The 14,801-nt window shown below is 41.5% G+C and overlaps 1 protein-coding gene across 1 annotated transcript in view; it reads left to right on the forward strand.

The window, feature by feature from the left end:
- Positions 1 to 14,801, forward strand: part of LOC126187715 (uncharacterized) — a 66,537-nt gene that overhangs the window by 44,389 nt on the left and 7,347 nt on the right. Inside the window, exon 4 of the mRNA XM_049928958.1 lies at positions 11,589 to 11,705. Within this exon, the coding sequence (XP_049784915.1) occupies positions 11,589 to 11,705 (117 nt within the window). The remainder of the gene's footprint in view (positions 1 to 11,588; positions 11,706 to 14,801) is intronic.

Raw genomic sequence — 14,801 nt, forward strand, 5'->3', positions numbered from 1 at the left:
CGATATGAAGCACTGTTGCCTCTGATCTTTGCACTCGCGAACGTATTGCCCTCTGCCATAGAGCTCTCAACCAAGGCTAACATCCCCTTGTGCACATGCTCACACGTGTCCCTAAGTGGCTGGAAATCCTGTTCGAGATGGTCGCTTCTTGTTCACGTGTACCTGAGTAGCCTCTGTTATGTAAAGCCGCTGCTCTATACGCTCAAACCTTGTTCGTAATCATTAGTTCCTCAAATCTTGACATAAACTGTGCCCTATCTGGTAAACAGTGTTCCTGGTTCGTTACAATGCTGTTATCAGTTGCTGCAAGAATTTTGCTTCCACTCTGAGAACTCTGTGTATCCTCGTTCCTCAAAACCTAGCGGTTGAAACTTCCAAACGTAGCACCACTAAAAATCCAGAACATTGAACAATTCGTTCGATTCGAGATCTGTCTAAGAAACAGAAACATTGCTTCTTACAATCTCCATACTTTCTGATTCTCTATTCGCCACTTTCTGTGATGGCGCACTATTCTCGGCTTTGTTCCATCTATAATTACCTTTATAAAGGCTGTACGTATCCATATTTTACTAAATAATATGTCTACAAAGGAATAATTCTGCATGCACCACAAGAACACTGCTTGACATAAGCAAGGTCCACACACAAAACTAACACAAATATTGCAGTACCTTACACACAGATTACAACAAACTTAAGCGATCAAGCACATATACATTAATTTCTCAACATACAAATTATAATGAAAATTAATTATGATACACATACATGAAATTATCTACATGCAAATTGCCACAAAGTCATAAGATTGTGCTACTGGATCCTAAATAAACAAAAATACATTCACATACAAAATAAAAAAACGAGAGAAACAATGCCGAAACCACAGAAACCTTGTTTCCACACAGGTCATTGCTTAAAACCATGTAGAAGTTATCCTAGCACTAAGGACAAATATTAAGTAATTAATACATTTATGCAGCCTTTGAAAACCTAACTCCTTTCCAGAAAATTCTCTGGGAAGAGCATAATCCTGCAGGGTCGCCATATAAAAATTTGCCCTGATATGTGTAGATGGCTGCAGTATTAAATAAGGTTGTGGCTGCAGCTTGAATAGTCTTGGTTCTGGTTTGGGAGTTAATGCCACGCATTTAATAACATAAGACCCAACCAATCGAGTCTTGAGCTAATGTAAATATTTCAGAATTGATGAGAAACAATGGCCTGTATTCAGTAATTGTTTAAGGAAGTGCTATGAGTTGCACCCTGGGTCTGATGTGGACATATCTCAAGTTTCCTGTTTGATAAATCTTAAACCTTGGTTCTCAGTCCGCTACTAAATTCGTAGTTTCTGGAGCCTAAACATCAAATCATGGATTAACCATACAAGCACAAAATACCCGAATTCAGTTGATGAGGTTTGCACAAAGGCCTTCAAATATGAGCAAACCTGGGTAGTAAAGAGACGCCAGTCCGTCGATTTTAATACACGGAATGAATACAGAAATTTACCGTTGAAATATACGAACGAAGATCAAAACATGAGCTACTAATCACATTTAATTTAAATGCACACTGTAAGAAGAAGATTATGGAAGCTACAGGACAAAAGGCTCTTAATCCAGAGGACGAGCACGTGGTGGTAACGAAAGGAAAGCAAGTATTGAACAGATAGGAATTTCAGGACGAACGGATTAAAACTGCATTGAATTTATCGGAAAAAGATAACAAGATGTGAAAGCTGAAGGATCCTGAGCCTGGGCGCTAACATAGTGGTATTGAACAAACAAGTGCAAACAAGTGCCGAAAAATAAAAAGAATGGAATAAAACGGATTGAAAAATCAGTGGCAAAATCAAAGCGGTATCGTATAATGCACACGCACTCGCAATTAATAAAATTAGGAATTGACTAAACTCAGTCGTTACCCATTCAACACACTTCCATTAGTTGAATCAAGGAACAGCCTATGAAATCACTTCAACTTTTAAGTATTCGACACTCGCGATGTAAAATTAAAACTCGTCACAAGCGAATAGACGATAAAGTTGTAAGAGAAAAGAGTTACGGTTTCAGCTAGACTTAAAACTTACACAAATTCAAATTCAGTATCTTCTGTAAAATTTTCCGTAGATAAAATAGTCCCCCAGTCGGATCTCCGGGTGGGGACTGCAAAAGATACAGACAACGTGAAGGAAAAGAATCTCAGTTTTAACATCGCCACTTGGAATGTGAGAACACTGCTTCAGTGTAGCAAGCTAGAAAATGTAAAACTTGAAATGGAACGAATGGAAATCGATATCCTAGGCATATCGGAGATGAGATGGCCCAGACCAGGTGATTTCTGGTCTGGAGAATACAGAGTCATTCACACCGGCACTGACCAAGGTAGACCCGGAATGGGAGGAGTTGGAATAATTCTGAGGAAAAACTACGGCTCATGTGTCAAGGGATATGTGCAATATAGCTCTCGAATAATACTAGTCAAACTTGAAACTAAACCAAAGGACACTGTGATAATACAAATATACATGCCGACATCCAAAGGAGAAGATGGAGTCATTGACGAAATATACGAAGAAATAAGTAATGCAATGAGAAATGTTAAGGGAGATGGAAACATGATTGCCATGGTGGACTGGAACGCGATTGTGGGTGAAGAACCAGAGGAAGGAACAGCTGGCAAATATGGACTTGGAAGAAGAAATAAAGAGGAGATCCACTTATCGAGTTCTGCTCGAGGAACCAATTAGTTGTTGCAAACACACCTTTCGAACATCACAAACGAAGAAGACACACATGGAAGGCTCCTTGAGACCTGAAGAGACAACAGATTGATTACATGCAAGTGAAAGCACGTTTTAGGAACCAGATAAAAGATTGCAGGACCTATCCATCTGCAGACATAGGCAGTGATCATAACCTGGTCCTGATGAAAAGTTCACTGAGATTCAAACGTTTGAGGGCGAAGCCAGTAAAACTTAAATGGGAACCAGAAAAACTGAAAACAAACGGACTGGCACAAGCGCTATAGTCATGAAACAGACAACCTAGTTAAGAATTTTCAACATGGTGGAGTAAATGAAGACTGGGATCAAATTAAATCTGGTATGTACAAAGCAGCAGAAAAGATAGTTGGAAGAACTGAACGCAAAAACAAGAGAAAATGGATTACCGCAGATATTATTGAGCTTAAAGAAAACAGGAGATTATACAAAAAGGCAACTGATGAACAAGGAAGAGCTGAATACAAAAGACTAAGCAATTTAGTTAACAGATTTTATAGGAAAGCAAAATAAAATTTTCTTGGAGAAATATGCAGCGAAGTGGAAGACAATATGCAAAACGGAAGAACTGATTTAGCCTACAGAACAGCAAATCAATTTTTAACAAACGTAAAACAACACTCTCAGGCACAATAGAAAATAAAGATGGGAAAATGCTGTTTGGTGAAGACATGGTGAAGAGATGGAGTTGCATGCCGGAACACCTCTTCCGGAGGAAGTAATAGGAAGAGAAGAGCAAGTAGACGAAGATGACACGGGAGATAAGATTCTACAAGAAGAATTTGACAGAGCTCTAAAAGAACTACGGGACAACAAAGTAACGGATATTGATGACATTCCTGCAGAACTAAGAAAGAATGCTGGTGACAGCATGAAAATGATGCTGCTTAAACTTGTTAGGTCCATCTATAACACAGGAGAGATACCGACAGACTTCCAGAAATGTATCATTGTTCCTATACCAAAGAAGGCAGCAGCTACAAAATGCGAACAGTACCGAACTCTAAGCCTAATATCACATGCATCAAAAATTCTCATTAAGATAGTTCTGAAGAGAACTGAAGAGAAGGTGGAGGATATGCTGAGTGAAGATCAGTTTGGTTTCAGAAGGGGATTGGGAACAAGAGAGGCGATTCTGGCACTGAGACTCGTTATCGAAAAGCAATTACAGAAAAATAAACCAACTTATATTGCCTTTGTAGACATTGAAAATGCATTTGATAACGTTATCTGGCAAGATATGCTGAGGAAAAGTGGAATAAAGTACAAGGACATCCGTGTGATGGTTTCTGTAAGAATGAGGTGGCAGTGATTAGGAACTGTCACCATGAACAAGAAGCAAATATTAGAAAAGTGGTAAGGCAGGGATGTGCTCTCTCTCCTCTTATATTCAATGCTTACATCCAGGAAGCTATAGACCAAGTTCGAGAAACTACTGAGGTGGGGATCAAAATTGTCCGCCGCTCGTGGTCTCGCGGTAGCGTTCTCGCTTCCCGAGCACGGGGTCCCGGGTTCGATTCCCGGCGGGGTCAGGGATTTTCACCTGCCTCGAGATGACTGGGTGTTTGTGTTGTCCTCATCATTTCATCATCATCCAGGAAAGTGGCGAAATTGGACTGAGCAAAGATTGGATAGTTGTACGGGCGCTGATAACCACGCAGTTGAGCGCCCCACAAACCAAACATCATCATCATCATCGGGATCAAAATTAATGGGCAGAAGATAGACATGCTACGTTATGCAGATGATATTGCTATAGTCACAGAGACAAAAGAAGATCTAGAGGAAGTCCTCAGAACAATGGAAAAAATTCTATGCAATCAGTATGGAATGAGAATAAACAAGAAAAAGACTAAAGTGGTGGTATGCAGTACAGGAACATAATATGAACTTCTGAGAATAAGAATTGGAAGAGAGGAGCTCGAAGCGATAGAGGAATTTACTTACCTGGGGAGCGAAATCACAAGACATCGTAGAAGCCGGAAAGAAATTGTGACCAGAATACAAAAAGCCAAAATTGCATTAAATCGGAGAAGGAACTTACTCACCAGCAATAACATCAGTCTGAAAATAAGGAAACGTATCATGAAGGGTTTCGTTTGGAGTGTGGCCCTATACGGATGTGAAATTTCGGCAATTGGAAGAGAAGAGAGAAGACGGCTAGAGGCCCTGGAGATGTGGTGCTATAGAAGGATGATGAAGATCAGCTGGAGAGACAAAGTAACGAATGAAGAGGTGCTTAGGAGAGTACAGGAAACCAGATCTTTGTGGAGGCACATCCAAACAAAAAGAGACAAACTTGTAGGGCACATCCTACGACACAACAACATCATTGGAACAATAGCAGAATGAGCTATTGAGGGAAGGAATCGGCGGGGGCTACCAAGGATATCATACATGCAACAGATCATGAATGACGTTCGATGTAACACATACGTGGAAATGAAGAGGAAGGCAGACAGAAGAGAGGAATGGCGCTCTGCTGCAAACCATTCTCAGGGTTGAACACTAAAAGATAGAGGATAGGCTCTTATAAGCAACTAAACTTACCAAACTCCCAGCAAACTGAGAAGAGCAGCCCTAAAGATACTGGGGTTTATCCCTACAACGGAAGTGACCACACAGATGGTCCGACCAAGGCAAACAGATAATCTTATTTAATCACCAACTATCTATTAAAGTCGGCCAAACTGTCACAGTCGCAGATTACTCACTCAGTTATGCGCACATAGTTTGTAGCTGCACACACACACACACATCCATTCGTTTTATAGTTCCAGGACGAAGAAGAAAGGATGGGTGCAGTGGAATATGGGACTGAGGCATTGTAAACATGAGTGCACACACACATCCATTCGTTTTATAGTTCCAGGACGAAGAAGTAAGGATCGGTGCAGTGGAATATGGGACTGAGGCATTGTAAACATGAGTGCGGAACTGAGAGATGTTGCAGAACATAATAGAATATGCAGAAGTGCTTCTGAATTAGACCAGACAAGTTTAGTATAACACATGAAGAAATATATAACTTGTGGCTGATATGAATGCATTCAGCTGGTGATTCTCCTTATACCGAAAGAAATTTACTAACTTCACTGTAAATTTATGAGGTTACTTTGAATAAAATCTCATGAAAATGAAAATTGTCACGTAGAAACCCTTTTCTTTTTTAATAGCAGGTATTAGTTAAACATTTCAAATATTAAACGGAAATGAATTTGTAATTGGAATAAAACAGTTCTCTACTCCGTTCATTATTACTTTAGGATTGACACCTCGGCAGGAACACATGGAAGCGCGGAGATCAATTGCCACCTCCAGCACGGAACGCACTCGTAATCATACGTTTTATTCAGCTCGCTCAAACTCGCCAACTATTCATTGCACAAAGGCAGTGTTGACAAATCTGTGTCCTCGAAGAGCTGCTCTGTTTCATGATTTAAGTATTATTTACGGGAACAAATTATGAAGACAGTATACTAAACGTTTACGAAAATACAATTCCTCACAGTTTTATCGAATTTTCGATAAGCGGGAAACGATTTTGTTATTGAAGATCAGTGAACACATAAATCATAGTTTCACTTGAATCACACAGGGACTCTGTCATCGATTCCAAAGACGATACAATTTCTTTAAATATGACGCATAATTTTCCACCTCTTCTGTAAAAGAATAAGCGGTTGTCCGTTTGCTTTCATTACAAGGACAGATCGGAATCTTTGTGAGTAACCTGTTATTCTCTGATCAGCAACACATCTACATTTTTCCCTCTCAAGCCCAAAAAAATGTCCATAGTCGTAGTTCAGGTTGTACAGAATTGTAAACAACTATGTGTGACAGCTCTGAAAAAGGAACTGGTCTGTTTTGAAAGTGAGCATTCATTTGCTGAGTGTGAGGTATTCCTTTCTACGATCTTCGTGATCCGGTTATCCATAAAATACCTCTTTCCACGAGAAAATCCAGCTTCTTCTTCCCTTGCTAATGTTCACAATAGGTTTTCGTTTACACTCAGAGGTGCTATTGTTCCTTTGCTCACCTCCCTACCCACGAGGAGGAGGACTCCGTTACGTTTTTATCTTTCTCGAAGTAGGCACGTACTGTGTAAACCATTCCTAACGACCACTCTCGGATAGCCATCCCCTAGCCTAGAGAGCGCTGTCGGGTGTTTCCCCTCATAACATTTGACGAATTTAATTGTGACATTATTAAATATCACACAATATACAGCAAACAACAGTAACAACAAATAGAATAAATAGCTTCTGCAAAGGTAAGGTACGAAAACAGACAGTATCACAGCGCTCAAATAAGATTACTAATACCAGGCAACGTTAAATTGAGCCCTAGCGCAAGAGGGAAGGGTTCTAGCGGTGGCTTTGAAGGTCTGGCAACGGCAGGTGCTTGCTTGGACAACAGGTGTCACGGCACTGTGTGACTGACAAGGGAATGGTCCAGTCCAACAAGTCGAAACCCACCATGAAGTTTTTCACGCGGGAAGAATACACCGAAAGAAATGCACTGTCAAAATTTTAGGTGTTAAGGGTCACTGTAAGTATTTTTCTTTTAATCTTAGAGCTACTCTCTTTTGCCACACGACGAACACCTTATAACAGCGGTTTGTACAGCACTAGCGCGCGAATCAGTGGATAAGCAGACGCAGCCGAGACAAGAGGACGTACAGGTAGTGCCGCTTATCACGAACTCCAAAGTGGACACACGTGAATTTTAAGCACTTAAACCATACCGAAAATATCTCATATCATTTTTTTAAGTAATTTGCAGTCCATATCGACAGCTAAACTGCTGTAGATGCAATTCTCGTGCAAATGACTAGCAGAGGAAAGAAAATAAAGGCAGTGCATAATGTTACATAAAAGACGACATCCAACAGTGTGGATTTTAATTTCTTGACGTTAAATACACTCCTGGAAATGGAAAAAAGAACACATTGACACCGGTGTATCAGACCCACCATACTTGCTCCGGACACTGCGAGAGGGCTGTACAAGCAATGATCACACGCACGGCACAGCGGACACACCAGGAACCGCGGTGTTGGCCGTCGAATGGCGCTAGCTGCGCAGCATTTGTGCACCGCCGCCGTCAGTGTCAGCCAGTTTGCCGTGGCATACGGAGCTCCATCGCAGTCTTTAACACTGGTAGCGTGCCGCGACAGCGTGGACGTGAACCGTATGTGCAGTTGACGGACTTTGAGCGAGGGCGTATAGTGGGCATGCGGGAGGACGGGTGGACGTACCGCCGAATTGCTCAACACGTGGGGCGTGAGGTCTCCACAGTACATCGACGTTGTCGCCAGTGGTCGGCGGAAGGTGCACGTACCCGTCGACCTGGGACCGGACCGCAGCGACGCACGGATGCACGCCAAGACCGTAGGATCCTACGCAGTGCCGTAGGGGACCGCACCGCCACTTCCCAGCAAATTAGGGACACTGTTGCTCCTGGGGTATCGGCGAGGACCATTCGCAACCGTCTCCATGAAGCTGGGCTACGGTCCCGCACACCGTTAGGCCGTCTTCCGCTCACGCCCCAACATCGTGCAGCCCGCCTCCAGTGGTGTCGCGACAGGCGTGAATGGAGGGACGAATGGAGACGTGTCGTCTTCAGCGATGAGAGTCGCTTCTGCCTTGGTGCCAATGATGGTCGTATGCGTGTTTGGCGCCGTGCAGGTGAGCGCCACAATCAGGACTGCATACGACCGAGGCACACAGGGCCAACACCCGGCATCATGGTGTGGGGAGCGATCTCCTACACTGGCCGTACACAACTGGTGATCGTCGAGGGGACACTGAATAGTGCACGGGACATCCAAACCGTCATCGAACCCATCGTTCTACCATTCCTAGACCGGCAAGAGAACTTGCTGTTCCAACAGGACAATGCACGTCCGCATGTATCCCGTGCCACCCAACGTGCTCTAGAAGGTGTAAGTCAACTACCCTGGCCAGCAAGATCTCCGGATCTGTCCCCCATTGAGCATGTTTGGGACTGGATGAAGCGTCGTCTCACGCGGTCTGTACGTCCAGCACGAACGCTGGTCCAACTGAGGCGCCAGGTGGAAATGGCATGGCAAGCCGTTCCACAGGACTACATCCAGCATCTCTACGATCGTCTCCATGGGAGAATAGCAGCCTGCATTGCTGCGAAAGGTGGATATACACTGTACTAGTGCCGACATTGTGCATGCTCTGTTGCCTGTGTCTATGTGCCTATGGTTCTGTCAGTGTGATCATGTGATGTATCTGACCCCAGGAATGTGCCAATAAAGTTTCCCCTTCCTGGGACAATGAATTCACGGTGTTCTTATTTCAATTTCCAGGGGTGTATTTTATAACATTTACTGTAGAACATTTTTTATGATAATTCCGGAATAATGTACAATTTACTGACAGTTAAATAGTTCCTTTTTCCCTGTATTCGTTACGAAAACACGGATGTCTATTGGAAGAAGAAAACAAGCATACTCCTTACGCTAGGCACAGCCGATTTTAAACAAATTAATGCATTCAGGTGATTCACAGAAGTTACTAGTTTTATTTACACAGAACTGGAATGGAGTAAGAAACGGTCGTGGGGACTGATCTGCATATCGTACTGCACACCAAGCATACTTAGTCAAATTCATAAAATGTGGTCATACAAACTGACAGTGCAGAAATCACTGGAGTTTAACAGCACTGTCCTGCTGATAAATCTGAAATGTGAAAGAGCTGTCGGAAATTTTACTGTCCAAACATTTTCCGTAAAATACTTTACAGTTTTCAAAATTTTTTATTGAGAGGCTGAATCACACTATTAGTTTCGGGTGCAATCCGAATTATATTAACAGTCGTTATTTCTGGGCCAAGAGTCATATAAAAGCAATGAATTATTTTGTGCAAATGGTAAGAAGGGTTTCGATTGTAACATTGAAAATTACTCCCACCCACTTTTCCACACTGTGCCACGTCGATTACAAAACTTTTGCAAGTTAACAGTCCTTCTTCTCAATTTTTTTGTTCTATTAACTATTATGTTCCTGAAGACAGAGTTAAAACTGCGAAAACAGTAATCCACCGACAAGAATCTCTAGCATTGTTGTACACGAATGTGCATTCACCGACTGCACAAGCGACTGTCTTTTTCACTCGGAATGGTAAAGTATTGTTTCCATGAAACCTGACTGATTGGCTTTATACACACTTTTTATAGGATGACAAATAGCTTTGCCTTCGCGTCAGCTGCGAATTTCTCTATATTGTTACCTAGTAATGACATCTTCTCTACACGTTTACTTGAGGTAAACTTAGCAATTTTGCGACTACCTTTTCCGTATAATTTCCGAAATCAGTGTAACCAGGGCATAGAAGCCTGGAAATCAATGATATTCATCTCCCTTTTATTTCACTCGCGCCCAGTCTTGTGGATCTCTCCCTCGGTAATGGTGCACTGATTCTCGCGAGCAGCTCTCAATCTTCCGAATAGTTTTCTTTCCACATTTTTGCGAGTCTCATTTAGTGCAAATTTCGTACTTAGTGGAAACCTTTCTTCCATGTATACAATTCTTCTTTAGAATTTACTAAACAAAACCCGCTTTGCATACTGCTCAAGTTTAGGCATTTTCTCTCTCCTTCGTTGAGCCAAATTATTTACAGCCTTTCCTATGTCACTGAAAGCTCCAACTGTACCTCTTTACTTTGGGCTTGGAAGGAACTCTGTTTTTGTTGAGGACTTTAATTATCACCACAATCACAGTTGGAACAGCTGTTCACGGAACCGTCCGAATTATTTCCTGTTTCTTCTAATGTTTATGTAATTTCTGACGAAATGTCGACATCATTGGAATTAATGTCCAAAAGATTGACTGATAAATAAAACATATGTAGGTCTTAAGGAGACGTAAGTGATTCTGAGTGCATATCACATTCTTCATATTTCCTCTTTGCATAGCTGAAAACATTAACTGAATTCCACATTTCAGACTAACTCTGGAACCTGACATATGCTATTACTAAGCTCATATCAAGAAATTAATTCTGTTTTATCTCCATTGTTAACATGTAACTGTTCTGCAAAGGTAATTGGTAATTATTACGAATATTAAACGAGATGTAGATTCGAGCGAATACTAACTACAAACAACTGCCTCAGAGAAACTGTCATTGGAAACTGAAATTCGCTTTACAAATTACGATAGCATTGTGCCATCTTAACTACTTATCGATGTGCTGTGAACCAAGGAGATGTGCCCGCCGTGTTGCAAATGCACTGTCTGCTACAGTTACGGCAGGGTGTATATTTCGCCTCCACCTGGTGAGAAACTAATTTGGCAAATTATAACATTTTTAAGTACTTGCATTGTGTCTTAGCAGCTAAAATTTTGAGATTGTGTTTTTCCCTTCGTATTATTCCTGCACAAAAAATTTCAGGGCAGTTTTTGACATTTCAGATTCGACAGTTTGTTTGTGAGTGGAAACTCACACGCATTACTTCATCCGCACCATTTCTTGGAAGAGTTTTGAACATAATGCCAGTAGTATTTGTATCCACAGCCTTTTCCTGCACGTAAACTGCAACAACCCACTAATAAAAAAAATAAAAACAAAAACCAGTAAACAATAGGCCCACTTATAGGAAATTCTGAATCATTCTGATGATGATAGTTAAATGTATTAGCAGCAGGTCAGGAACATGATCCGTATTTACCCTATGTCTGCCATACATGTGTACGTTTTGTATGTGCTGTCTTCGGTGTCGAGCGTTCTGGATCCGCTGTCTTGGTACTGTGTCCTTGTCGCAGGTATGGAAACCACCGTCGGAGCGACCACGCTACGCTCTCAACGTGAAGGCTGTCCAGTCTGCGAGGTACACGGAGTACTTACCAGACACACCTGTTACCAGGGCAATGGCCAGAGTGGTGAGTACTGAATTCCTATCAAATCTCGGAAACTACGAAGGTTGCCCAAAAAGTACTGCACCGCACTTTTTTCCCAGCCGAAAATAATTCTACTAATGCGAAACATTACGTTTGTGTTATTTGGAGTCTTTTGAGTGAGCACGCCAAGTTTCCGTCACTTCCGATTGATTGCAGGACAGTTTCAAAATGGCGTCTGTAGGTGATGTACGTTACAAGCAACGTGCTGTCATGGAATTTCTCACTGAAGAAAAAGGAACTATGGGGAACACTCATAAACGCTTGTGCGAAGTCAGTGGATCATCTGCTGCCGACATAAGTACAGCTAGTCGCTGGGCACGGGAGATGAGGTCATCAGAAGGCGGTTCGGCTGAAGTGTACGATTTGCAGCGGTCGGGGAGGCAATCGACAGATGTCACACCTGACATATTGCAACGAGCTTCCCCTTGTTTGGGCCATTAAAGTATGTCATTCGTGGAAGACATTTTAAGGATGATGAGGAGGTGATTTACACAGTGAAGCACTTCCTCCGCCACAAGGACAAGGACTGATACCGACAGGGCATACACGCCCTTGTATCGCGCTGGAGGAAGGCTGCAGAACGGGATCGAGATTACGTGGAAAAATAGGATGTGTACATAAAACACCATTCGTTCGAGTGTGTAATTCTCATGTTCAATAAAGGATTGTTGAAGAAAAAAGTGCATTGCATTACTTTCTGGGCAACCATAGTAATTATCCTGACCGTAAAACTATATAAGCACCTATCTAGTTTCTCATTTCCTGCCTTACTTCCTTTTTACGCGGTGTCAGGACTACATCACAAGATTCTTAGTTAGTTGTGTGCTCCATATATCACATTCACTATTAAGGTTATGATGTGGAGCGTGCCAGCTGAACAAACGCAGAACACATATTTAAAAGGTGTGAAATATTTGGTGGCTATATGCTGTACATTTACGTACTTTCCTCTATCAGTGACTAACTATTTCCGTTCTTGAATTCCTCTACATCACAGAAGGAGTTTCTGATTATAAATGACATTTGAAAACCCTTCTAGTGTCTGTCAGACATTTTATTCCCATTGATAGCCAAATACTTCTGGAAGTGAATATTTTACCTATTTCTGGGCCAGAATCACTTAAGCATGATGCATAACATTTCTCCTTCTAGCGTTCTGCTTACAAATATTTCAGTTACTGCAAAACTTAGATGGATATTTCCGTTACTGCAAAGCTTACATCATTAACATAAGGCAATAATAGTAGTGCGCCTATGACAGAACAACGTGGGATTTCAACTGCAATTTCTCCCCGTGCAGATGATGTGGCTTACTTTTTTCTATTTCTCGAAAAGCCTAGAGTAGCTCGATTCACTTCGTTTTATAAATTAGTATGAAACTATGGATGTGCTGAACTGTTATTTCCATTAACACTTAACTTCCCTAAACGGATATTATGATTGACACAGTCACAATGTTAATGTTCCAGTTTCTATCAGTTATCATGAACTGTCACCTCAGTGTGGCTGATGAGACTACTAAATCTTTCTCGAAACTCACTGACAAATTAAAGTTCTTTACTGTACCGGGATTCGAATCTAAAGTCTGAATATCGTAGGTAATGCTCTTACCTTCCGATCTCTCCAGGGAGAATACTCGCCTCCATAGCATCAATTTTCCCTGTACCTCTTTACCATTTTTCGAATTTTGTGCCACTGTAGAGTACTGTCCTCAAAAAAATGTTCCCGAGTTTGAGACCAAGTTTGGCAAAGGGATTTTTTCAGTCTGTCATGTAGTATTAAAGTACATCAAACTGCGTATTAGAAGATTAATTAAAATCAGTTTCAGTTACTCAGCGAATGAGCTGTGTGCTTGAATTTTTTTGTAATCACAGTGGTTTGATGTTTCTTTCTATGAACTTCTATTCCGTACCAGTTTCTCCATATGAGAGTAGCCTTTATACTCAACGTTCCCCGTTATTTGTTAGAAGTATCCGAGTCTCTGTTTTCAACTACATGCCCTCTAAGTCTCCCTCTCGTACCACGGAGGCTGTTCCCTGATTTTAAATATCCTTTCTGTGCTCCTTCTAATCGGCAGTTTCCAAATACTCCTTTGCGGAGAACCTCCTCAATTCTTGCCTTATCAGTTTAACTAGTTTTTAACGTGCTTCTTAGCACTATATATCAATAGCTTCGATTCGCTTCTTCTCCGGTCTTCCCACAGTCCGCAGTTCACTTTCATACGAAGCTGTGCTCCAGACGTACATTGTCAGAAATTTCTTCCTCAATATTTGGTCCATGTATGATGTTAGTAAACTTCTTTTAGCAAGCATTTCCCTATTTGTCTGTGCTAGTCTGTTTCTTATATTCTCCTTGCCTCGTCCATTATGAATTATTTTCCTTCCAAGGGATCAGTATTCCTATTCTTCTTCTACTACTAATCTGACGTCTACTGTCTAGCTTAATTTTCATACTTCTCGTTACATTCTTCATTCTTAAGATTACTCTCAGCCCGTAGTCTGTCTACTTATCACTTCTGCATTGTTCTTAATCCTTTTAGATCCACTGGCTACAATTGTGCACATTAAATTTTACTGTCTTTTAGTTGGAACAGAAATACTGTATTTTCCCCCAGAGGAAACTTCATGTACACATTGTTGAATGCTCAACCTTTTTATAAAATAAAACTTCTCCCAATTATTGGGCTTCGGTACAAAAATACCAACAAGTCAACATAGCAGTGCACAGCAGCTTGTGACCGCAGAATACACGGAACATGTACGATGTAAGGTCCGCCAGGTATGCAAAACATCGTTTCTTCCAAGTACCCAAACATGTTTCAGCATCACTGTGCCATCATCAGTGGGTTTACGTTTTATTCAATCAGTAATGTGAACATTTTTACTGAATGATTACAAAAGTATGTGGATATTTAGTTCAAACAATAATTCGTTTCTTCACTTACCACTTCCGGCCTGAGATGCCGTGGTCCATACATAAGACTCTCTCCCCTGACGTTTCGCCTTCGAGTGCGGAAGGCATCCTCCGAGGACAATCAGCGAACTGCCTGCATTCCATGATCAATAATTCGCTTCTTTT

This window comes from Schistocerca cancellata, chromosome 5 (genome assembly GCF_023864275.1).
Source record: "Schistocerca cancellata isolate TAMUIC-IGC-003103 chromosome 5, iqSchCanc2.1, whole genome shotgun sequence".
NCBI lineage: Eukaryota > Metazoa > Arthropoda > Insecta > Orthoptera > Acrididae > Schistocerca > Schistocerca cancellata.